This window comes from Xyrauchen texanus, chromosome 26, assembly GCF_025860055.1.
Source record: "Xyrauchen texanus isolate HMW12.3.18 chromosome 26, RBS_HiC_50CHRs, whole genome shotgun sequence".
Classification (NCBI taxonomy): Eukaryota; Metazoa; Chordata; class Actinopteri; order Cypriniformes; family Catostomidae; genus Xyrauchen; species Xyrauchen texanus.
Genome location: NC_068301.1, coordinates 17803828 through 17831267, shown reverse-complemented (window position 1 = coordinate 17831267; position 27440 = coordinate 17803828). Strand labels below are relative to the sequence as shown.

Sequence of the window (27440 nt, the reverse complement as noted above, 5' to 3'; positions counted from 1 at the left end):
TTGGACTACACTGGTCATGATCCTTCTGTATTTCTTACTGTAAATTCAAAAGAACTGGCACATGACAGTCATTGTCATTCAGGAGTTACAATACACTGGTCACACTGTGTCTTTTGTGTTGTAGATTCAAAAGGGGTGCAGTGCTGTCGCTAAATAGTGCAATAGGAAACACTCTCAAAAGTATTTTATTACGGTGCTTTGTCCTCTTTGGCAAAAAAATGCATATTTGAGCGGTTTTGTTATTTTAATAAATTGGAACCATTTCTGAATAAGAACTGGGTCTCAGTTTCTAACCCTATGCACAGGGTCATACAGGTTGAGAACAACATGAGAGTAATAAGAAAATGATGAGTACGTTTTCTCTGTCTGGTAAAGTTTTCTCCATTGTAAAATATTTTTATTTTTTGTGTTGTGCAATTGTTATTCCTTGGTTTGGATTTCCGATGCAAAGGTAAATCTGCATAAAACTGTGTGTGTGCAGCACCTGATAATGTTCTACCTTTTAGATTGGAGCTACAGGCTGCATACAAATGTATCAGACAGATAGAGGTTCCACCACAAACAATAGCCTGCATAGCGTCTGCACATTCAATGTCCAGACACTCCCCTTGTGAGTGAGAGAGGAGGCTCTCTGTGCCCTCCGGCCATGAAGGGTCCGCCCAAGCGTGCCTAACTAATAAAGACGACCGAACACACACATGATCATTTAGATCTGTGGTACATGACACATGTCCAGAGCTCAGCAGAGTCTTCTGTGTACACACAATCAAATCTGTACTTGAGCATGTACGACCCCCCGTGCATGCGTGCACTTCACATGGGAGCATAAATGCACACACACATAGACTGACAGTGGCTCAATCACGTTGTAGGCTGACTGTTGTTCTCCCATGTGATGTGTGTTGTGCTTTTGTCCAGAGGAGAGAACAGGAAGTTAATGGCTGACTGTAAGAATGCAGCACTACGAAGGATTGCCTCATCTGATGCTTCAGTAAACGAATGTCAGTGCTGCTTCAGACTGTTGGCTAACTGTGTGCTAAAATCACACACATATTGTACAGTTTACGGACGGAAGACATAAGGAATTTATCGATTCCTATTACATTAACAAATCTTTCAGCACCCCCCCCCCCCCCCAACATAAACATATTGTGTTTTATCAAGGTACCTTTATTACAACAAACTGTTAATGTGTAACTACACCTTTATCATTTGAACAACCACTGTATCACAAGCCTATTTCTTTATAAATGTATAATCCTTCTAAGAACAGTTCATGGTTAAATTCAACTTTCAGTGAGATAGTCGCTAGATTCGATAACAATTTGTTTAAAAGAATGTCATGAAAGTCAGTTGGTTCCAGTTTTATATATATACACGTATGTATTATAATTGAACTGATTTTGTGCTTTTAATCCATCTGCTTCACTACAGTTTCTTGTCACTGCCTCCCAGAACAGTCTTGCTTGCTTCAAAACTATATTCAACGCTGTAGTTAGTGCACATGCTCTGATTCTGATATGTTCAAATGCAGGCAATGGATAAATGCGGCTAGTGTCCAACTCGAATTAGTAATAAAAAGGCCAAAAATGCAATTATAATTAAAGCGGTTGTGTAATTTCTGCACCACTAGCATTGCCAAACGAAATTGCAGAAGTGTTTTTCAAACAGGTTTTCTGGACACTCCCCTGGCTTTAATTGGCTGTACAAACAGATATTCCCAACCTAACACACTTATTTGAGCCCATTTTGTTATGTCAGGCTGATTTGGATGTTTGAACAAACAGAGCAATATTGAAAGTTCAACATTGACTAGGTTTAAATGGACACCAGAAAGTGGCTTATTGTGAGAAAACAGCGTATTGCAAGAAAGCAGCATTCTGGTTTACATGCACTATATAAGTATAAGCAGTGTACTCATTACTCTCATATATATGCGACCTTGGTCAGTATAGAGTTGCCACGATAATTTTCCATTATTTTCACACCATATATTTAATTTGTATTACTGTATTCGCGTTCAAACAACACCGGTATTACCGGTGGTTGGATGCCAAGTGGTACAATGGGGTAATTTTCGTTAAGCAATAGCCTACACAATAACGCAAGGCAGCTTGATTTCAAACCTTTTATTGTATATATTTTAACAAAAAATTCATATGAAACTGAAAAAAAATTAAGTGCAAATAAAATGTGTGGTGTTCAACCTTTTGAAATATGGTTTGGGGTGCGTTGCAGCAGATTCCTTTAGTTGCCTATGCCTAGAAACTGCCCTGATTACATGCGACATGTTTACTACAGCTTCTTCTGCCAGCAGTGAGGGATTTTCATGTGATAAATGTAAGGAATTAGTCAGGCTGACGGAGAAAGTTAATGAGCTAGAGACACACACATCCAAACACTAGTGGAGGTCAGTGAGATAGAAGCCGATAGATATTGTTTCAGATTCGGGTAGAACAGCGAGCAACACACACACTTTGGTTCCGCTCTAGAGCCTCCACAGCAAGGCAATTAGGTGAGGTTTTGGCAACGTACTTGCTCAGGAATGCGACACCACTCTCCTGTTCCTGTTTGGGTTTCCAATCGATTCTCCCCACTCAGTGATGTACCCACTGAGAATAATTTTGAAAGAGCCCTAATAATTGGTGATTCTATTGTAAGGAATGTGGAAATAGAGACTCCAGCTAACATGGTTACATGTATTTCGGGGGCTTAAGCGTCTAACATTAGATCAAATTTATAAGTGCTGGCTAATGCTAAACGTAGATTTTCTAAAATTGTTATTCAACAATTACTAATCATGTCTGGCTTTGCCAGCCGGCGATCACTAGAGATAATGTTAGAGGTGTGTGAACTTGCAAAAATTATGTCATACACTGTAATATTAACTCTATTCATAAGTTTGCTCATGAGCAACTTCTTGACAGGCTGCTTTAGTTGGGTCTGCCGGAACCAAAAACATCCATCATGATCTATAACTTTGACTGGCATCTATGCTAATATTATTCATATCTGAAATATAAATCATGATTTGAAGTGAACATGTTTTTGTGTTATTTTATGATTTAATCACAGATGTATATAGGCTATATATAAAGTGGCCCTGCAGAGTTGTGCTCGCAACGAACTGCTCTGTGGAAATTAAGCTAACTGAATTCAGCACCTCCGGAGCTGAGATTTTCTGAGGTAATTTGCAGTATTCTCATAGACATTACTACTCTTGAAAATTTTTTTCAGAAGACTGAATCATAGAGTGAGAATGCTTTAAATATGCTTGTTCCATGAGAATGCATGGCTCCGAACAAACATTTACATCAGACATGCGCATAGCTGGCATTTCTGTCATCTGTTCTTAAAAATATAAGAATGTGCGTGTAAGAGAGGGAGAGGGAGCGACTGACCGACCACGACTGGCTTCAGTAAATGTTGTATCATCCTCTTGTGGTCTCCCAACACTATTACACCAAACTGTTAAATAGAGGCCAACTGAGTGTATTGGAAAACACCCAAATTGGGCTTCTAATTTAAATGTTGGCTAATTTGAATATAGCAATGAAATAACAGGTTGATCAGTATATCGATATTTTATGACATCCCTACTTTATAGTGCATGTACTTTTCCCACTGTACTCCCAGAAATGTTGAATTCTTTAAATTTTGTTGACTTGTAGGCCTTCATCCAATGATGTTTGTTGTCTGATCTATTCACGCACATGCCCACTCAGTAACCGGTTAGAACGCTGCTGATGTGTTTACATGACTACATTAATCCTTGGCATTATTGTTTAAATAATATTTTAGAACGCCGCTTTCTGCAAAAACCCTAGAATAAACCGTTTACTTAAGTGTATTTAAACGTGGTTAGCATTTATGGTTTTGGGAGGAATCAACCTTTGAATTACTTGCTTAAAATTGTCTCTGTATAATAAGCTAGTTTAAGAAAAGTATTTTAAAAAATTTACACACTTCAGATTTAAATTAACTAAAAAAATTCAAATAAAAATGTAATACTACATACATGAGTGAATCTCTCATTAAGATAACAAGGTTCCAGTAGAGTTCTTGGGAAAGAGTTAAATCCCCAATTACAGTAATTTAACCTCTTCCCAATCCTGTAAAATTAGCCTAAAACGCCTAATCAAGGCATACCCAAAGTAAATTTAAAGCTGTTCTTGAACCGTTTGGAGTACATGTATGGTTTTGGTCACATTTGAAAGGGGACACTCTGAAGTTTTTTCCCCAGCAGTCAGAATTACTGTAAGTGCTAATGATTTTGAGTAATAGAAGTTTGAACACAATGAAATAGAAGTTTGTTTTTCTGCCTGAAATGTTTTTTTGCATACAGATGCCTGCAGATGACTATAACTTGTAGCTATTAGCTTGAGAACACAATGGGATCACAGCATGAAGCCTTACCTAGTCCAAGTTCAAATGTTATAACAATACCATAAAAAATGAATATTTTACACATGTTTTTCTAAGGGTACACCCAGGCGTTTTACAAAAGTGCCTTTTGGATACTCCAAAAGGACCCTTTGGTAACCTAGGACAAAAAGGCTACTACTTTTGAACGCTTCAACGTACAGTCATAATTTTGGGCTCTAATGAAAGATGACACTTAGAGCTATCATATTCCATATCCAGATCCACTATTAGTTTTGCTGACACAGAGTAACTGATGCATAAACACATTAGAGTGCCTTTTCCCTTCTTGAAACTAAATGTTGTGCATATAAAAGAGTCAAAACTAGTGCTATGGTGGACAATTTGTTTATATAAAAATACACAACAAACTATTTACATGAGTTTTTACACAAAGTATTTACAAACCATTATAAAATTGTACATGTTTCTAGCAACATGCCAGTCATTGTAGCAGTCACATTTGGGTACAAAGCACAAAGGCACATCACAGGAAGAGTACTTCACTGGTGTCTTTGCATGACACTGCCTGCACTTCAGACGACCAGCGGTGCAAGATTTGGTGATGTGCAACGGCCTGTGATGTGCTCTTCGTGGAGCAGGAGATACGGGTCTGGCTGTGGAGTGAGACCCCAACTCTGCCAGCTCCTCAGCAAGGGTCTCTCTGAAAGCCCTCCTCTCTTGATGAGGTGCTGTCCTGCTGCTCCACTTTATGTGGCCCGCATCCGGCTCCCAATCGCTATCTGATTCAGTGAGAATAAATAAATGTAATTTACAAAGCTAGACACAACTTTTCCATCTTTTCTGTATTCTATATATATATATATATATATATATATATAGTTTTTCTTTTCGACTGTGTAAATATGTATTATTGTATGTATATTTACTGTATACTTTGCCAATGTACTATGGAACAAATAGATGGGCCTACACCTCCCCCCATGAATTCAGCATTGTAACAAATAGATGGGCCTACCTCTCCCCCACCTCCCCACATTGTAACAAATAGACTCTCAAACACAACATATATTCTTATTTTCAACTTATATTTATTGATTTATTTATATATATATATTTCGCGTCCATTTATATATATATATATATATAATACATATTTACAGTAAATATACAAAACATCTATATAGCATGTCAATAGATCTGAAACAAACAATGAACTAAAACCTCACACACCCACAAACAAATACAAAAAACACGCACAAACGGTTCAAACACTCAATGAACTCACACACGCACAAACAAATACAAAAAACACGCACAAACGGTTCAAACACTCACTGAGGAAACACACGACAAAGGGTAATTACAAAATGTGTATTCATTATTCAAACTAAAGCTTATTTATGCGGAATATACAGTATATATGTTATAAAACACAAGAAAACACTTACTTGTCCAGAGCAATGTCTCATCTCTCCATAAACATTTCCTCTGCCTCCGAATTATCCGTATTGTTTTCAGAAATTTCATCTCCAAACTCATCATTTCCACAGTAAATGCCTTCTTATATCACATCCTGGGGTGAAAATCCTGTTTTTCGCGTCTGTTTCACCATATTTAAATCGCCAAATGTGTAAACAGTTCCAAAACAGCTCTCCAATATTTTTACGCACAGACGCACAAAAAACTGGGTAATGGCAAGGCAATTTTGCGCACACACATTACAGAACCGTGCTCTAATCTTCCCACTAAAGCTGCATATCCCTGTTTTCAGAATTTCATTGGCTATACGATGCGTCAGTCATTTCCACTCTTCGATGTAATTGGTTTGATCAGTAAACAAAGGAAAGTGGGTATGCCCTTACATTCGACACAGAATGTGGTTGGGTATTGAAGGCTTTGGACAGGACATGGAAGCTCCTATTGGGTCAAATGAGGTGTCAATCGAAAGGTCAGAGTGCGTGCTTCCATTTTGATACCGGATATAGGAAATGTTTACATCTGAACTGAAGTTATTACCGATAATATGTGAAAGTTTAGGTACAGCTGCCAGGTGCTTTGAAATGATGCAACAAGAGTCTGTGGATATTTATTGATGTAATAATGTGATTTGGACTAAACATTTTACTTGATTTGATCATTTGGACATTTGACAATGAAACAACACCGTTTTTGTCGGGAAGTTATGGATCAGTGGAATATGATGCTTCATAGGTGAGTTGCCTAAATTTTGTTATTGGTTGTTTATATGTTGGTGGTCTGACAAAGATATAGATTGTACCTGCTGTTGTGATTGTATCTTAAAATGGTTTATATCAATTGAAAATCAAGAAATTTAGCTTTCCAAAGATATGTGGCATGTGTACCAATGTAACACACAGCAGTTTTGTTTATCGCATACTTTTATTTTGTACATTTAAGAGCCCGTCCGAGGGCTGTGAATTCTATCATTTTAAAGCCAGAAATATGATTTCACAAGTGGATCGAGCCAGTCTCTTCTTTTTGTGGCCACTTTGTGATGGGCAGTGACGTTGTCAGTGGGGGTTTCGGGAAACTCCGTCTGGCTTTGCATCTGAAGTCAGAAATTACTCTTGCCGTAACAGCAGCTGAATGTGAGGCAGGGAAACCCACTCTACTAGCAGCCCAAGCAAATTTCCTCAAGTCAAGCCATGAAAGTTATTCTGATTTGTATGTAATGATCATGTAATTTATCAATTAAGCCTGGAGAGGCCTTGGTTCTTGAGAACTGTAGTCCACTGCCTCAGCACGAGGCAGACTAATGGCTCTGCTCAGTCAGTGGGCGTGTGAGGAGTCATTGTAGATCTTTCTCTCTCACTCTCTTTATCTGCTCTTTTGCTGTAAAAGTATAATTTAGTGATTTGCATTGGTTTCAAGCCGAGAAGTTTGCACTGATTCCCAAGCATCATGAACAAGATTAAGAAACTTGTTCACAGATTCTTTGATTTACTTTGTAATGAGGTAGGGGCCATCAGCAACAGTAGGAGGAGATGGACCACTCGTTGAGAAATTAATAGGAAAAGGAGTCCTGCCTTTCCGTTAAAATGGCCAATTTTATTTACTGGTCCAGCCTAAAATATACACACTCACTGGCCACTAAGATAGACCTGTACATCTACTTATTCATGCAATTATCTAATCAGCCAATCGTGCGGCAGCAGTGTTATGCATAAAATCATGCAGATATGGGTCAGGAGCTTCAGATAATGATCACATCAACCATCAGAATGGGGAAACATTTTGATCTCAGTGATGTAGACTGTGGCATGATTGTTGGTGCCAGATGGGCTGTAACTGCTGATCTCCGGGGAATTTCACGTACAACAGTCTCTAGAGTATAATGCAAATGGTGCAAAAAACAAAAAACATCCAGCAAGCAGCAGTTCTGTGGGCGAAAACAGCTTGTTAATGACAGAGACCAGAGGAGAATGGCCAGACTGATCCAAGCTGACAGGAAGGTGACAGTAACCCAAATAACCACACGTTACAACAGTGCTATGCAGAAAAGCATTTCTGAACGTACAACACATCCAACATTGAGGTGGATGGGCTACAGCTACAGAACACCCCTCCTGGTACCACTACTGTCAACTTGGAACGGGAAACTGAGGATGCAGTGAGCACAGGCTCACCAAAACTGGACCGTAGACGATTGGAAAATCATCACCTGGTTTGACAAATCTGGATTGCTGAAGTAAAAAAAAATATTATTATTATTAAATTATAGGCCCACTGCAGTCTCAGTTTTCTGTTCTTGGCTGACAGAAGTGGAACCCAACGTGGTGGTCTGCTGTTGTATACATTCCGCCTCAAGGTTTGTTCATTCTGAGAAGGTATTCTGCTCACTATAATTTTACAGAGGGGTTATCTGAGTTACCGTATCCTTTCTGTCAGCTCGAACCGGTCTGGCCATTCTCCGTTGACCCCTCTCATCAACATGGCGATTTCGTCCACAGAACTATTCTGTTTACACTAGAGACTGTTGCACATGAAAATCCCAGGAGATCAGCAATTACAGAAATACTCAAACCATCCCATCTATCACCAACAATCGTGCCATGGTCAAAATCACAGAGATCACATTTGTTCCCCATTCTGATGGTTGATGTGAACATTAACTGAAGCTCCTGACCCATATCTGCATGATTTTATACATTACACTGCTGCCACACAATTGGCTGATTAGATAATCGCATGAATAAGTAGATGTACAGGTGTACCTAATAAAGTGGCCTATGAGTGTATGCACACACACACATATATACATACTTCTGAAATGTATTCCACTACAAATTACAGAATACATGCTGTAAAATTTAATTTGTAGCCTATTCCATTAGATTACTCAAGGTCAGTAATGTATTGTAAATACTTAAGCACTTGTAGATTTTTTTTCACTTGTTTTGACTATAAAAAATTCTGCCAGTACAGCAAAACAAAATACACATTTTAAAAATACATTCTCTGAAAAACCTAAATATCTTATGTAGTGTTGTTTCTAAAACAAGATCAATCAAATTTATCTTGTTTAAAGATTTTTAGATATTTTTACAGGAAAGCAATACAAAAATTATCAAGAATATGATTTTTGCCTTCATATCATGGTCTTACAAGAAAAAATTTATTATAATCCAACGTGAATTTTCTTGATAAAAAATATGATCATGCCTGTTCACGTGCATTTAAAATGGCTAGAAATAGCATTTTAGCTTGGCGTAAATCTGACAATTTATACAAGGTTTATTTCTATTTCTTCTGCTCTAAACTTACTCTATCTGCTCGTATGAATGTAACACAACATAAGAAAATGTTTCACTGCTGTTCAAATGTACTTTGGATCTCATCATTTATATGTATAAATATTTTCCATCTGAAAGGACTAAATATTATATTAAACGTATGACAGTAAAATGCAAAGTAATCAAGTCTCTTCAGTAATCGATATATATTTTAGTGATTTTGAGCTAATGAAGCAAAAATGTATTCTATTGTCTGATTTTATTGCTGATTTGAAATGTGTTATTGAAACATCATTTTGACAAACATTTTTGGAAATTCTGGTTTAATTATAGGAACTGTACTTGTGTGCCTATTACCAGGTCCACATGAAACCTTCACCTGCTGAACTCACAGAATTGTAACAGCCATTGATCATAAAGTTCCTTTTAAATAGCCACTGCCTTTTGCACATTTGAATGTTTTAGCTTATTTAATTCAGTATAAGACACGCATTTGACTATATTTAAATCCATTCTGCATGTTTTCCTACAAAGCCACGCTTGGCTTGGAGAACGCAAAATTATTTCGGACATCAAAATGGATCCGGATGAGCGTGTGGTTTTAAATATAAATCAATTGCCAATAACAAATAATATTATACAAAAAATGGTAGAATATACACTGCTCGCTTTCCAGCAACCATAAAAACATGAAGCTTAAAAAAAAATGTTTTAATTGAGCCAAGAGGTCAGTGTGTGACTTTTCGGTTTTCTATTCATCACTTGTCGTCTTGTCATCCAGATTTGCAGGTCAAGAGTTCGCAAAACTTAAACTTTCTTCCACAGTGTAGTTCGAAATTTCTTTGCATGAGCTCAGGCTTCCGGTCTCCTGCGTTTGGATGTATTTGAATGAGAGTGTATGGAGCATGAAGTGTAATGTGACTGCCTGTTTAACTTACTTTTAGAACCTTGAGTTGATCTCTCACTCTCTGTCATTTCTCTGATAGGATGGAGCGGATGTCTGAGGAGGCGTTGAGGCTGAACCTGCTTAAGCGGGGTCTAGAGGTGCCTGATGAGCGAGAGGAGGCCCTGGCCAAGCGCTTAAAGATGGAGGGTCATGAGGCCATGGAAAGACTGAAGATGCTGGCTCTGCTCAAACGCAAGGATCTTGCTGCCTTGGAGGGGGCAGCGGTGGCGGCAGCTATGGCAGAGGGTAAAGTCCCTGGGGGCAGTCAGGGTCTCATCGCTGAGACACATCGCTCATCGCTGATGGGAGCTGTTGCCTATGAGGAGAAGATGAACGGAAGCTTGAGAGTCGGGGGCCACGGGGGCCCTAGCAAGAATGGGAAGGAAAATATTGTAGATGAGCCAGTGGACATGAGTGCCAGAAGAAGGTGAGATTATGAGAGAGGAGAAAATTACAGTATTACTAAGAATACAGGCATCTGTATTGCTGAGTACCACAAAAGAAAATAACTGCATTCACACTCACTTTTTCACAGTGGTATTTGTGTATCCCTTATGATTTATCCCAAACCCAGTTTTTGGGTTTAACAAAGGATGGGAGAATGTTGATGTAACTTCAGTATACTGATATGTAACATGCTTGTTCGGTTGTTCAAATAAATTTATTTTGTGATCCTCAGTGAAATGGTTCGGGAGCGACGCACTCCGTCACCAGACATTATAATTTTATCAGACAATGAGGCAACCAGCCCCAGAAGCACACCCCTCCCTGAGGAGAAACTGCATCAAGCCAACTTGGAGATGTTCAAGGTACTACATCTATCCGATAGAGGATCTCTGACTGCTTACGCATCACTAAATTCTTGAGTCAATCTTGTGAACTTATTTGCTGATGTCATTACTCTCCTCTTGTTTGTGCATTTGTTCTGCAGGGGAAGACTGGTGAGGAACGGCAGCAGATGATCAAAGCTCTTCGAGAGGAGCTCCGACTGGAGGAGGCTAAGCTGGTGCTTCTGAAGAAACTGAGACAGAGTCAGATGCAGAAGGAGAATTTGGTGCAGAAGGTCAGAATCGTATTCAGTGTACTTTGTCACCTACTACACCTGGCGGCACCTGGGCCGGCCAACTTAAACTTGAAATAGACAGTAGAGAGTTTTTTAATTGGACATATTCCAGGTTCAATAAAGGTTGAGCTCAATCAACAGAATTTACGGCATAATGTCGATTATCACAAAAATGTATTTAGACTTCCTTTAAAAAGGAAAAAAATAAAAATGAGGTTACATTGAGGCACTTACGATGGAAGTGAATGGGGCCAGTTTTTGGAAGGTTTAAAGGCAGAAATGTGAATCTAATAATTTTATTAAAGCACTTTCATACATTTTTCTGTATTCATTACTCCATATATTATTTGAGCTGTAAAATTGTGTAAATCGTCATTTTACAGCGGTTTTAGGGTTTATTGACATTACATCGTCATGGCAACAAAGTTGTAGAATTGGCTATAAATTAATCAACTTGTATTGAACCTGGAATATTCTTTTAACAAGTTTGAGTTGCTGTTGCTCAACTGGTAGAGCATGGTCTAATAATGTCAAGGTCATGGGTTTGATTTCCATGAAATAAACATAAAATCTATACTTCGAATGTACTTTAGTCTGCCAAGTGCATAACTGTAGATGTTTACATATTAAACGGTACAAAACACAACATCAAAGTGCCTGCAAGCATTCCCAGGTTCAGTCAGACAGCACCAGGGTGCGAGTTTATGCACACTACTATGGCGAACATTTGGTTCATAAATATTAATTAGGTCACGTGACTGGATGCAGGTTATGTAGCAACATGAGCATTAATTAATATTCATTAATATTCAAACTAATATTCATTAGCTAAGGCTTTGTCACATTATTATTTGTAATTTTGCCAACCATGGACCAAATTGTTTCAGTACTGCAATACAGTAGAAATGCATGTATTGCATTTCTCCAGTTTTGGTATCAACTTGGTGTTGAAGTATTGTTATTTTAAGATATGTAATTTTGTAATTTTCACATGTAATATTTTTAATTTTACTGTTGTAACGAATGGGACTGGAAGTACCTTGTTGTTCCTTTACCCTACAGTCCTCAATTAAATGTTAATAGTAAAGCAACCACTATTTCTGTGATTGTGGAACACCAGTTAGATATCTGCCTAAAACTGGCTATATTTGTACTCCACATATGCACCGCTGCTCCTCTGTACAGCACATTCACCTTCACTGTTTTAGCACAGAGCAAAATAACCTCCACCTATGTCCAGCTGAGTGCTATATTAAAGCCAGAAAAAACTGTTGAGGTAAATAGTTTTTTTTAGTTGAAAGGACGTTAGTTGATGGCTGGGGTGAAATAGGGTAATGGGTGAGATGGGCAGCCGATAACCTTAAGAATAACATATCACAGGTTTGTGTGATGTTTGCCAGTGTACTGTAGCATTGAAATGTTTTGTCTTTTGGATCTCATGTCAGTGTCTCTCCAGATACAGGAAAACCCCATAAACACTTAAGTGTCACAACACACTTTGCTTGCACCTTATTTGTTTGCACTTGAATTACATTTTATTTTAAATTTTTTACGGGGAAGGGAAAAAGTAGCAAAAGTTACCATGGTATTACTATGATTTTCCATATAACTATGTTAATACCATTGTTTTTGGGTACATATATATGGTTTGTTTGACATCCAAAATTGCTAAAGTGGCTTTAACTTTTTTTAATAAATGCATAAAATGTCCCTATTATCTGACAAATATCCCTGCAATATGTGTCATTCCTAGGCTCTGTTAAAAGTAAAAAAAAAAAATATGTCTCACCAAGTTCCTCAGAAAACTCTCTGCAAACCTCATTCAGTGGCATGAGTTTGTGGCTGGACTACCTGTTTCTATATAATAATTTCCCATACAATTCCTAAACCAGTGTTTGGTAAGTTACTTAATATAGTAATCCATTTCAAATTACTAATAATTTCTCTAAAATTGTAATCAGATTACTTTACTATTTACGTAATTGGAAATGTAATCACATTACTAATTACTTTACATTTAATTTACTTTCTAAGACATTTTTGCTCAACAATTTCAAAATAATGTATATTTCTTCCTTGTTCATTGCTACATACAAGTCACATTTCTCTTTCACAGTGACTTCTGTGAATCACCGTGATTACGGGGCCATAATTCATGTATTCTATGTAAATAATATATTAGAAATAAGCATAACCCTATAATGTACCTTAAAGTAATTATATTAAGTCAGTAACTGTAATCTGATTACAAGAATTGTAAATGTAATTCATTACACTTCTTTATACTAAAATAAATTAGATTACAGTAACCAATAACTTCGTAATTGGATTATTCCCAACGCTGTCCCAAACAGTCAACAAAATCCCAAAATAATCAATTTTTTCCCATTTCTGTTTGGTGCTACCAGTGGTACAAAAGTCATTTGCAGTTACTTTTATTGTAAAACCATCTCACTGGACCATGGGCAGCTCTAGGTTTTGGCAGATGGACTTGGCACCCTCTTTGACCTGTCTTCCTTTCTTTCAGGTGCCGGTGGTCCAGAATGCCCCATCTTCAGTGCAACCTTCACCCATGCACAGCTCTCAGGGGCTGGGCAAACTACCTGTACGGCCCGGCATGCACTCCTCTGAGCCTCAGAATCAGCGTACTGTGCAGGTGCAGACATTTTGAACATGCGCACCAAAATGTTTTTTGGTTTCAGCATGCTGCCTAAATATGAGAAGTGTGTTTATCTCTGGGCCTATTTACACTAAATCATTTCATGCATCTTGATTGATAACGATTGCTATCCGATTGGTTTATGCACATTCCGTTCATACTTGGCCATATAAATGGTTCTGCACAAAATTGATCTTCTTTTCCTACTCTGTATGTTAATATAATAGAGTGTAAATACCCCTCTATCTTTTTTTAACATGCATTTACCGCTAATCAATCCTATTGCAAAAATGCTTCCGGTATTTTTTCATAATGCATTTCCTGCACATGAACACAACATGAATTATGTTGTACATATTAGACTGAACATGTTAAAGCCTGCTGTTGGTTTCCATGGGAGCAGCACCTTAATATCTGCATAAGAGTGTAGATTGTAACCAGCTACCACTTTTAATTTTGGTCCATCTGTTGAGTAAAAACAAAAGCATTGACGTCAACAATGTGCAATCTGATCCACAGTGTCAGCTGACATCTAGTGGCCATAAACGGAATTGCACATTTATAATAAATGATTAATCACTGTCTGTATGCTTTTCATTTTTCTTTTAGGGCCACACAGTAATCAGGTCTGCTGCCAATGCATCTTTGCCCCCTATGATGATGTCACAACGGGTTATTGCACCCAACCCTGCCCAGCTGCAGGGTCAGAGACTGCCCTCCAAACCTGCTATGGGCCGCTCCTCCACCGGTGGTTTGGGTAATACAGTGAGCTATCAGCAGGTACGGTCACAACATTAATCTGAATTTGTTTTGTAGTGTTGTTTATACCTGCAATTTATTGATATTGGTCTTTTAAACTATTAACAATGTAGCTCAGATTAGTTTTTTGATGTTCATTAACTGTCCTAGGAATTGCTGTGACACATTTACACTTCATTCAATGCATTATTACGGGCCTCGTGTAAATGCATGATCCAAGGCTGGGTGATATTGCTAGATAATCATTTTTTTTTTCAGTTTTTACGATATTCAATATTTATCTCTATGTACATTTAATTGGCCTTCTCAGAGCATATACATTTTTGCATAGCAAATACACATATGCATAGTTTCAAAGCAGCTTTAAAGAAGACTTTAATAAAATAATCAAGACACTAAATGAACAGTGTTATTTAATCATTTTTACAGTCACCAACATAATACACTGTAATAAACAACAATATTTCCTTGCATATATTTTTTGTGGAACATTTCTTAAGCATGTAAAAAGTGTTACAGATGACCGAGTCGTTGGACCCATTCATTGAAATGGATATTTCAGAATAACTTTTTCATGGACCATGATTGCATTTCCTAACTCCCAACTCTTTACTTCTGAGGTTTAAAATTAGATAATATTTAAAATATCTCTTTGTTAACGCTCTCATACTCGAGAGTCGTAACACTAGGAGGGGATGTGAAACTATTCTAATAATTTTTAAAGAAATTTAAAGGCCAAATTAAATCACCGCGTATTCATGATTTCTCTTAATATAATATCCCCAACAAAATTATATTGAATATATCAAAAATATTTTCATAAACCAATAATAAGAAATGGGCTTTGTTGGTTGCTGATGGTTTGCCCTTTTGCTCTGTGTGTTGCAGGCTGCTAGTCAGCAGGTGGGGGTCTCTCAGCGTTCAGGCTCCTCCTCGACTATCTACATGAATCTGGCACACATGCAGGCAGCAGGAGCAGCTGGCGTGGCTGGCGTTGGGGTTGGTGCTGTCAGCCCCTCCACCCTATCCAGTGCATCCAGTGTTGCTTCTCTGAACGACCAGGCCAGCAGCCAAGCAGCTGCTAAACTTGCCCTACGTAAACAGCTAGAGAAGACCCTGCTGGAGATCCCACCACCTAAACCTCCAGCACCCCTGCTGCACTTCCTGCCCTCTGCTGCCAACTCTGAGTTTATCTACATGGTGGGGTTGGAGGAGGTGGTGCAGAGCGTCATTGATAGTCAGGGTAAGAGTGAAAAACAATGAAATGCATCTGGATTCTATGCTGTTGTCCCTTAGGAGAAAAAAAAGTGTGATATTGGATGATTAATTCTAAAAATCCTTATGTGGGTCATTAGTTTACATATGTGGGTGAATTTTTTTTTTTTTTTTTTTTTTTTTATCTCCATCTGTTATATTTGTATCTAATTACATATTGTACTCACACAATCGAAATTGTCATTAAAATGTATTTTCATTGATCAGACAAGTAGTGGATTGTTTAAAAAGTTTAATTTTAGACCTGCATATGCATTATAAGGGGAGAAGTGAGTTTTGTTTTCTAGGGTTGAAATGGAGGAGAGAGTAAATAATAGGAAGTAAATGAGGTTGAAATGAGTAAAATTATACTCATGCTGTTTAGAGAAATTAGGATTTTCCTGCCATTCAGAGGTATTTCTGTTTGTCACTAAACTGTCTCTTTTCTGTTTTTGTCATCATTCAGGTAAAATGCGGGGGTCACTGCCACATGTGGAGCCGTTCTTCTGTGCTCAGTGCAGGACTGACTTCACCCCGCACTGGAAGCAGGAGAAAAGTGGCCGTATCCTCTGCGAGCAGTGCATGACCTCCAATCAGAAGAAGGCCCTTAAAGCAGAGCACACCAATAGGCTGAAGAATGCTTTTGTTAAAGCTCTACAGCAAGAACAGGTTAGTCAAAATCTGTCGTTTACTACTGGTAGTATGTTGAACTGTGGGCTGACTTTCTGCTTCTGCCCCTGTCCTGACAGGAAATTGAGCAGAGGTTGCAGCAGCAGGCTGCTCTGTCCCCCAGCTCTGCCCAGACTGTGCCCAGTGTGAGCAAAGCAGAGACAATGATCCGACACCATGCCCTCCGACAGGTGTGCACTTTAAAGACATCTTCACACCAGAGTTAAGGCTGCACTGTGGTGGCTGAAAATCCTTTAGAAAAATGCAATGTTGCCTAAAAGCCATACTAAAATGTGCCAGCTCTGAGCCGTCTCAGCCCCTAGTATCAAAAGTTGCTCGGATGTGGCTTTGGTTGAATGTAAATGAAATGCTGCATCAGTGTAGCTTTAAACTGTGTTGTTTTCATGACAGAGCATATATTTTTAGAAATATATTATATTTTAGAAATGTATAAATATATTCTTATTTATAATTCAGTCATTGTTTAATGTTGCCATATTCATAATTTTATATTTAAAACATGAACAATTGTAATTTCTGCATAAATACACCTTTTTATGGTGTTGCAATGCACTCTCACTAAGACTCATTTAATCTTTTGGAAAAGTTTTTATGTATTATAAAATTACAGCTTTTATCTGGCTTTTAAGCTAGTCATTCATTTTAATCACTGGTGATTCCAAATTAAGCAATGGCATTGTAAGTTTAATAATAAAAAAAGGTGTAATTAATTTTAACACTTATCTGACGTTTCCTCTCTCAGACTCCGCAAACACAGGCTTCTCTGCAGCGGGGTCTGTCCAGCTCAGCGCGAGGTGTCCTCTCTAACTTCGCCCAGGCCTCCCAGCTCTCGGTGGCCAGTGGGCTGCTTGGTATGACAAGCAAGCGCTGTGGCAGCAGCAGCAACAGCGGTAGCAGCAGCAGCAGTCGGGCTCAGCATGACAACCGCAGGCAGATCTACAACATCCCTGGTGAGTAGGGCTTCGCAATGAATAAAAATAAAATTAAAATTACAATTATTCACTGGTGTTTGTGGTGGAAAATGAGTGCTGAGGAAATATCACCTAATTAGGGCTGTGTATTCATACTGATTTCCTGATTTCTTTCAATTATGATTTACAAACTCTTGATTCAATTTGTTTCAATTCCAATTAATATGTTTATATTTCAGTTATAATGTCCAGTTTGCTTACATATGAAAGAAATTCTCTCTCAGCTAATGCTGTTAATTATGCAGGGCAAATTAAGTAAATTACAGAAAATAAATTTAACATTGTATTTTATCATCGTAGTACATAATTTGTCACATTTTAGCTTTTTAAAAATGTAGAAATCCATGCATTCCATCAATTGTGTGTGTGTGTGTGTGTGTGTGTGTGTGTGTGTGTGTGTGTGTGTGTGTGTGTGTACACATACACATCGATCAGCCACGTCCCTCTTGTGCCACCAAAACAGTGCCAACCCGCATCTCAGAATGCTATTCTTCTCACCACAGTTTTACAGAGCGGTTATCTGAGCTACCGTAGACTGAGTTATCAAACCAGTCTGACCATTCGCTGTTGACCTCACTCATCAACATGGCATTTCAATCTGCAGAACTGCCCCTCACAGGATGTTTTTTACACCATTCTTCGTAAATTCTAGAGACTGTTGTCTGTGAAAATCCCTGCACGAGGGAGACCTACACAATATTAGGCAGGTGGATTTAATGTTGTGGCTTATATATATGAGCTCTGGAAATTATTAAGAGACCACTGCAAAATTATCAGTTTCTCTGGATTTACTATTTATAGGTTTGTGTTTGAGTAAAAAATGTAAACATTTTGTTTTATTCTATAAAGTACTGACAACATTTCTCCCAAATTCCAAATAAAAATATTGTCATTTAGAGCATTTATTTGCAGAAAATGTCAACTGGTCAAAAAAGCAAAAAGATGCAGTGTTTTCAGACCTCAAATAATGCCAAGAAAACAAGTTCATATTCATTTAAACAACACAATTCTAATGTTTTAACTTGGAAAATATCAGAAATCAATATTTGGGTGAATAACCCTGATTTACAATCACAGCTTTCATGCATCTTGGCATGCTCTCTACCAGTCTTTCACATTGTTGTTGGGTGACTTTATGCCACTCCTGGCGCTGCTCGGCTTTGTTTGACGGCTTGTGGCCATCCATCTTTCTCTTGATCACATTCCAGAGGTTTTCAATGGGTTCTGGAGATTGTGCTTGCCATGACAGGGTCTGGATCCGGTGGTCCTCCATCCACACATTGATTGACCTGGCTATGGTATGGAGCATTGTCCTGCTGGAAAAAACAATCCTCAGAGTTGGGGAACTTGCTTCCTTATGCTCTGACAATGTTTTCTTGCAGGATAACCTTGTACGTGTCTTGACCCATGCGTCCTTCACTAAGACGAATATACCCGATTCCAGCCTTGCTGAAGCACACCCAGATCATCACCGATCTTCCACCTGGTCATATAATGGTTAGACAGAGCCCTGGAGAGGCCTTCAAGTTACATAGTCTTGCACCCACTCTGAAATTTGGTGTAGGATCGGTGATGAACTAGGGGTGCAAATATTAGATTTTTCATGGTAAATAGCGATAAATCGCAGATTTTGAAAATGCTTAAATTTGACTTTGGGGCCGGGTCGTGATTCCGCACACCCGGCCCCTAATCAGTCTATTTAGCCCTCGAGAGGGATAAGGGCCGACTGAAGATGCAGTGTGACCGAGATAGAGATTTACTGTCCGACACCTGTGTGTACGTTTGCCTTTTTGGATCAGTTTTATATTAAACTATTATGTATATCTATTATTTTCTCGTCTCCTCTTTTCCATTAAATCCCTTTACACTGGATGCGCCGTAGTAGTTTCCTCGCCACTACCATCCACCCCAACGGAGCAGTCGCGGTCATCTGCTGGGGGACAGAATAGCCTGACCGCCCCGAGAGAGGACAAAATTCTGTCGACTGAGAAGGGGCTCCTAGCCCACCACCTGGAGCGGTCCGGGCCACTGCCAGGGGGGACCCCTACCAGCCGCTTAATGTGGCTGATTCGTGACGACCACCGCGTGCAGGGAGGGGCTCCCGGCCGACCGCCTGGAGTGGGAGAACCGCCGCCAAGGGCGGGGGAGACCCCTTCTGTTTCCCGAGAACGCGGCAGGGTATTCCATCCGCCAGGGGCCAGAAGACTGCCTCCGATCTGCCTGGTTAGGCGCAGCTGTCGTCCATTAGAGGGTGGAGGAGTTGCAGAGGACCAAGCTACTGTGTATCGGAGAACCGCAGATTGTGTGTGGTTTTTTTTTTTTTCAAATAGTTTCTATTCAGGCTAATTAGACCTCGAGAGGGATAAAGGCCGACCAAAGACAGCAGTACGACCACAGATTTATGGACAGCTGTCTGACACCTGTGTGTGCGTTTTGTCTTTTTGGTTGAGTTTATTATTAAATATGAATTATATTGTTAAGCCGGTTCTCGCCACATCCTTTCCATTAATCCCTTTACAAAATTAAAAATGCACTAAAAGCGCTGGCACTCCACACTTAATTGATAATTAATCGGAATTGTCCGTTAAGACAGAAGCCCAACACTGCGCCAGGGAAATACTGATGCTTCTCTCCAGAGTATAGGTCAACCAAAAGTGGATTTTGAAGTGGAGAACTAAGTTGGGCAGTACCTTCCGATAACCGATTAATCAACCGATAGTTTGTAAAATTGACATTAAATGAAAAAATAACACTCAAAGTAAAATAGTGCTGAACTTTATTAAAAAAGTAAACAGTACTGACTGAACCATGAAAATGTATTGTACTTTTTAAAATGAAATAAATATATATGAACTAATATTTGAAATTTAGTCCACAAGAGGGTGCCATGAATACATAAACCTTACACACCGTTATATTATTGCATAGAACATTCCTATCTGGCTGTTAAAATAAAAGAAGAGCATTTCATTTTCAACTAATGTGCATAAACTAAATAAATGCAAATTTTACTCGGTCCATATTCTGAAATGTTAAGTCAAAAGTAAAATGATGGGAGGAAATTCTTCAATAGGCAGTTAACATGGTGTTACCATTGCACTGATGCCACAGTATACTACCCCAGACTCAAGCTATAATAACAGCGAATTAGCACATTGTTATTTATTCATTACAGTGAAGAACCAAACGTGAGGAACTTGAGACATACAACATTTCCAAGTTGAACATCTATCCTGACAAAGCATTTAAACAATGCATTGCTTAATCTGTAAAACACTTATAATAGAGCAAGATGCAACGCCCAAGTACCTCCCTACTGTAAGGGGCTGTTCACACCAAACGCTTTTGCAACCATCCATTTGTTTTTCTATGTAAACGTCTTTGTTTCCCTTGTTTTTGTTTATTCAGCATCTCATACAGGAGGGCTGTTTTTTAGATGATGTGTCTAAATAAAAAGAACTTTAAAAGCATATTGAGACACCTGCTTTCTGTTAAACTGTATTTGTTGCACTGTGTCTAGCCTTTTTTATAACAAGAATGTGATCGATCTGAAATCATCGTATTACAGTGAGAATAAAAATGTTTAATGTATATCAGATGCGTTTCTGATTTGTTTATATGTTTTTCTCGGCTACATGAAGTTATTAATTTGCTTTTTCACGTCATTAGTGTTCAATATGCAACTTAACTGTCTAACGAATGCATAAACGTGACCAACTGGAAATAAACTAATGCAAATAGATGGTAACATACCTTTGACCTATAGTTCCAGAAATCTGCTATCTTTGCATTAATCTTTAATTAATCGGCAAAACCGATATATCGGTCGACCTCTACTCCAGAGAGTCATGTGAAGGTGGATTTTCATAGGTCCCATCTGGGTTTGTACAAAGAACAAAACAATTAAGATGCTCTTTCTCCATCACTTGAACATTGACACGCAATCACTTTTGGGTGTTTTTGTGGTGTGTGCATCAGTGTATCTCCCCAAACACATCACAACAGTTCCACCCCATTCCAACCAGAGTTCAGGACTCTCACGGAGCTGAATAAAATGTCATAATCTGTTGTGAAAATTGGTAAATGCGTTAATCGCATTAAAGAAAAATGTATGCGTTACACATTTAATCGCATTCACTTAGACAGCTCTTTATATATATATATATATATAAAATAGGACACACATCACAGTCAAACCAAACCTTTCCTTTCAACACTGTGAAAGGATCTTGGTGGTACTTATATGCTAATTTATTTCTATTTCACTGGTGATTGAAATCTGAAAATGTACCAGCCAGTGGCTAATCACAGACATTCTTAGTCACATAGCACAAAAGTGGGTTGCCTCATAGAGTAAAAGATTGATATTGGGATTTAAGAATCGATATCGAGATCACAATGCATCAGAAAATATATATTTTTATCCAATCCTACCCCTGAATCTCAAAAAGAAGCTTTTGAACTAAAGCAAAAAACATATCTCACAGTAATTTGATTTTGGATTCACTGTGTATAGTTTATTCATAATTTTAATTACACTAGCTTTTGATTCTGTTAAGAGGGCCAATGTGAACCATTTAGGCACTGTCTGTTTGATTTTACTGATGTATAAAACAGTAATAAATTAATTTAGGAATCCAATTCTCAGCTTGTTTTAGATGTGTAGCCTGAATAAAATTATCTTGGAAATGGCATTCTATATTCTTTCATTTAAATTATATTCATATAATTAAGGTAAAATATCAAATGATCTTTTTTGAGTAACTATTTTGTAACATTTTTGGTACTTTCTAAACATTTGGTCTTTCTTCCTTCTTTCCTGTTGTGTCCTGTCCTTCTCTCTTTGACTTTGTCCTCTATCTCAGGTCTGAATATTGCCTATCTAAATCCAGGAGCCATTGGGGGCCACAAGGCATCAAGCCTAGCAGACCGTCAGCGGGAGTATCTGCTCGACATGATTCCCCCACGCTCCATATCCCAGTCCATCACTGGGCAGAAATGAGCCCTGACAGGACTGCAGATCCCCCTCGGACGCCCCACCACCCCTCTGTTCTACATCAGAACAACCCACTTCCCCCCTCCCCCAACACATACACACGCACACACACCCTCACCCCATCGCATGCAGTGCCTGTCCGTGTGCCTACCCAACTAACCCATAAGAACAGCTCAATCAGCCAGACTATAAACACCAGACTGTCCGTGCATCTCAAACTTCAGTTTCCTACTATAGCAAATCTCTTTATTGTTATCTCAACTTATTATTGCTGTTGTTATTGCTACTTCTATTATTATCACAGTTATTATTAGTAGTATTATTGTTGCTTCTGTTACAGTTATTCTTATTACACTTATTAGTATGTTTAGTGGTTTTTTTGAATCTTTTTATTTTCTTGCCCTTTTTACACTTTTTTTCTTTTTAGAGGGAGGATGCCAGATTGCAGGGTCCCTTAAAAATATAAAAGGTTATTTTTAAAGCCTCCTCCCTCAATCGCCCCTGGAAAAATTAGACGAGTTCTCTCATGTTGTCAGTTTGATATTGGAATGGCTAAAGGAATAATTCACCCAAAAATTAAAATTCTATCATAATTTATTTATCCCTATGCCATTTTAAACCTGTATGACTATCTTTTTTTCTTTTATTTTTTTTTTCTTGGAACACAAAAGGAGATGTTAGCCAGAATGTTGGCCTCAGTTACCGTTCACTATCATTAACCATACAACGAAAGTGATTGCGTGAGTGAAGCTGTCAGTCCTAAAAATTCTGCTATTTGTTTTGCACTGAAGAAACAAAGTTATACAGGTTTGGAATAACATGAGGGTGAGTACATTATGACAAAATTTCACTTTTAGGTGAACTGTCCTTTTTAAAACTTTCTTATCTTCGAAAGACTAATCTTTGTAGCTTCACACATTTGAAACTGCAGAGTCCTCCAACAAGAGCCTTTTCTACAAATGAGTCCAGAAGACCCGAGACGGACTCATGTACATCGATTTGATTGATCCTCAATGCACAGTGGTGCTGATCAATGTTGGTTCTGCCTTGAAAGGCTAAACAAATACAGAACACCCAACATTATCTACAGATTGACTAGTGATACACTGATGGCAGATGATGTACTGCACACAGAGGAATGGATGTAAGTGTGTTCGAAATGGGCTACACCATCAGAAGGGTAAAGAGCAGAGAGGGCCTGCACTGGTACTGTCTAGTCCACTGTTAGTGAATGTACAGGATGAAACTAAAAAAAGGTATTAATTTGAGGCCCATTACTTTGCTTACCATTGATATGTATGTGCCCACCATCAGAATCTCCCATTTCTCTCAATGCCTTCTTTTAAAGGATGCAGTGATGTCAGCTTGTCAAATAACTTTTTTTTGTGACAACGTCATGTGTCACCCCACCACAAAGAATGAAGCCAGAGCATTTTGTCACCATGGACACCTTTTTGATTTTTTTTTGTTTGCGCTTGGGTTTTTTGTTTTCTCCCCTCCATGCCTTTATTTGATGTTCTTGATTTATATTATTTTATTTGGTCGGCGTCTCCATCCGAAATGGTCATGTATCTGAAAGGTACAATGCCACTGGAGACGATAATCGTTGAAATGGCAAACAGGTGGAATTATTCGAAAAATGGTGTATGCATAGATTGTTAACGTGAGTTTTAACAGAAGGCATTGACAAGGATCAATCGTGTTAAAGCAATGCACATGAGATGCCTCATTGTGGAGGAGCACTTCTTCTTAATTGAAAAAATGGTTAAAAAAAGAGGACAAGAATGTTTCAGCTCACAGGATCTTAAGGTATGGATGCCATCAGATGTCTCGGAGAGGGTTTGGAGAAAGATAATTTTGTGTATTGTGCAGTGAATCTCATCTTTTCAAAAGAGACCTACTTTTTCTCCTGATGATTGCATTTCAAGTTATGGTACAGTAATTATAGACTTATTCTTATGTTTCAAAAGTCATGTAAGATTTCCTGGAGGCAGTCGGGTGGTTCCGTTTGAATGTTGTCCATAGTGACAATACAAGCAGTGTTTAGTCAATATGCAGTATTAGTGATCAAGTGTTTTTGTGCAGGAAATTTCTGCATTCTGGTTGGCTGATAGACCACAGTCACTAACTGCAATCTTTGTCAGATTTAGTCAGCATTACCATCAACTCCTTTTAGATACCTTTTTGGGGTAGTTCTCTATGTTTCAGTGACATGGGTCATGAGATGATTATAAAGACAATTGACAAAAAGTAAAGCACTTGTATTTTTTCTAGCCTTAGCATTTACAATGAAACATTCGACCCTTTTGGAAATCACTTTTTGAGGTCTACCATGCAGGTCAAGTTTGGATGTTTAAAAGTGTTTTCTAAAAGCGGTGAATTAATGGAAAGACATCTTTTGGTCATGTGTATAATCACTGATCCTTGTAGTTTGAATATATTTTTTTTTAATGGTGACCTGTATAATTCCACTGATTTGTGGCAAAACGATGCAACTTTTGATGAAAAAAAAAAGATTTTGAAGCTACCTTGGGTTAAATTTACAGGTGCAATATTAGATGGTAGAATGTTTACATCATTTTGTTCTCGTAATTGATGAATCTATTCCTGTTTGTCATTATGTTCAGTCTTTGATTTTAAAGGGATGATTTGATCTTTAGTCCAAATTTATAATCTTTATTTTTATTTTTTTATTTTTATTTTGAAATGAACGTAGGGTGTTTATAGTAAAACTCATTTCTCTCTCCTGCTCTCTCTTGTAGACTATATTAGATGGATCCATATACCTGTTCATATTTATGAGAGTTGGATTTTTGAAGTTTAACTTTTAACTCCTCGATTAAGTTCCATTTTGTTTGGTTGTTTAATTTCACCTGTTTTCTTAAAAAAAAAAAAAAAAGAAAGAAAAGAAAGAAAAAAGAAGAAAATAATCAAATTTAATCAAACAAAAAAAAATGTATGAACAGATGACACGATATTTGCTAGGTCAGAAGTAATAATGACTTATTGTACATATGCTTTTTTTTCCCCCCTTGAATTAAAAATAATGAAATGAAATTAAAATGGTTGTATATTGTGTAGAAAAGCAAACAAAAAGCCATGAATATTGTGAAGCTTGTCATTTCGTTTTGTGATCACTGTGTATTATTGTGTAACAAATGTGCAAAATGTATGGGATTATACTTCTCTTGTTTTTGAATGAGCTCTTTAGATGCATTTTCTCCCCGGCTGTAAGTTTTTGTAGTATGTAGTATTTGCAGAAGAAAAAAATCTTTGTTCTGGTGGAGCGTTTGATCCATTCTGTAGTCTTTGGACTGGCACATGATGGGACAGTCTCGTTTGTTACTTTTTTGGTTACCTTTTTATTTTTATTTCAAACACTGAAGTTAAGTAGATGTACCATAATCAAGTTCTTTTCTCCCAGATGTCCCACACAAAGTGTTGGTCTTAAAGGAAATAGACTGGATGAAACATTTGACAGTATTATCCCTCTCTTGACCAAATCTCTTGACCTATCATAATAATTGTTATATCAAAGCACGCTAATGCTCAATAACGTTACTTTTAGCTAAATTACTGGGTGCAATTTACCCTACAGGGGAGATCGTGACATTTTTTTTTTTTTCTTTTCTGTTGCTTACAGTACAAACCTTCTTCAATATATCCCTTTTCTTCAATATATCCCAATTTAATTTTCTCTGATGGGGAAAAAAATCACAATGCTCTTATTTCTTTTTCATGGTAAATTGTATACATTGTATACGATGGCAAAAAAAAATTTGTTTGTTTTTGACTGTTCCAAAGCTTATTGCCTTCAGCCTTTAAATCATTAGACAAAAAAAATATATAATATGGATGGACAATTTGCACACATGCAAGTATTGATTCTAAGGTTTGTGACATTATTAGATATACTTTTTCAAGTTTCATGTCATGGATAGACTGTCCATAATTCTCTGACTGGACAATCAGCTTTTCTGGAGATCTAGCGCTGGGATTTACTTCTCTCCACCATGTGATATTTTGCATTGTTTTGCTGATTTTTTTCTTTTCTTTTTTTTTTTAATATTCACCTGTTTTTTGTTTGCAAGTACAGTTAATTTCTGTTGAAGTGGGAGAGAGGGTTTGGGGTCATTATTTCTGTTTCATTTTCAAAATTTCATTTGAGCTTTCAAATATTTTTAAATAGACTTAGCTGCAGTTTACCCAGTTTGAATTTTGAAGTAAATGGCAATATGTTGAAATCCGTTTGTAAAAGAAAACTATGGTTCGTTAAAAAGTGTACAGTTTAAAAAGAAATGAAGTACTGGAGATTGGCTTAAACAATTATTGATTTTAGTCAAGGAAATAAGTGCTTTTTGTCAAGTTTTTATTTTTGTTTAGAACATTTAATCCAGACCTTTTGCACATCCTTGATATTTAACTGTCTAAGATGGAGGTGAAAAAAATGCTGTTTGATTACTGCCGGTTGATTAACAACAATTATGCATTGACTGAAAAAAATAAGCTAATTTTGGAGGAAATAACTTTGTAATATTTATCACTTGCAAGCTATGTTTAATAAAGGATGGAACAGTTTATCTCTCTGAGTGTAACAATTTTTTTTTCAAGAGATCATTTATCATGTTCTTTGTTCAAACGTTTATTTTAACAAACCTGAAAAAAAAAACTTTTTCACTGCAGTTCCTTAATCTTTATTTTAGTGTGACTTCTTTCTTATGTGACTCATCATGGTGCCTGTTAACAATCAATGTTTTCTGGTCACTCGAGCTTAAAACCACAACATACTGTAATGCTTTTGAATTTATGACCCCTTAATCAGAGTTCTCACACTCATCCAGGCTAATTGGCTTCATTATAAGCTTTGATTTTATCTGGTCAAAACAATCCTAGCTATTTCCCACTGCATCAGTGTTCCCTTGTATCATGCCAGCAGAATCATGGTTATGCTCTCTTAGGGGT

The 27440-nt window shown here is 37.7% G+C and overlaps 1 protein-coding gene across 2 annotated transcripts in view; it reads left to right on the top strand.

Annotated features, from left to right (window-relative positions):
* Window positions 1–27048, top strand: part of LOC127620010 (transcriptional repressor p66-beta-like) — a 70595-nt gene extending 43547 nt beyond the window's left edge. For both annotated transcript variants that reach the window (XM_052093065.1, XM_052093066.1), the window contains 10 exons: window positions 10127–10513; window positions 10766–10895; window positions 11018–11149; window positions 13677–13805; window positions 14418–14588; window positions 15456–15810; window positions 16288–16490; window positions 16571–16681; window positions 17254–17461; window positions 22348–27048. In XM_052093065.1, the coding sequence (XP_051949025.1) occupies window positions 10128–10513; window positions 10766–10895; window positions 11018–11149; window positions 13677–13805; window positions 14418–14588; window positions 15456–15810; window positions 16288–16490; window positions 16571–16681; window positions 17254–17461; window positions 22348–22484 (1962 nt within the window). In that variant the 5' untranslated portion in view covers window position 10127 and the 3' untranslated portion in view covers window positions 22485–27048. The remainder of the gene's footprint in view (window positions 1–10126; window positions 10514–10765; window positions 10896–11017; window positions 11150–13676; window positions 13806–14417; window positions 14589–15455; window positions 15811–16287; window positions 16491–16570; window positions 16682–17253; window positions 17462–22347) is intronic.
* Window positions 27049–27440: the final 392 nt, after the last annotated feature.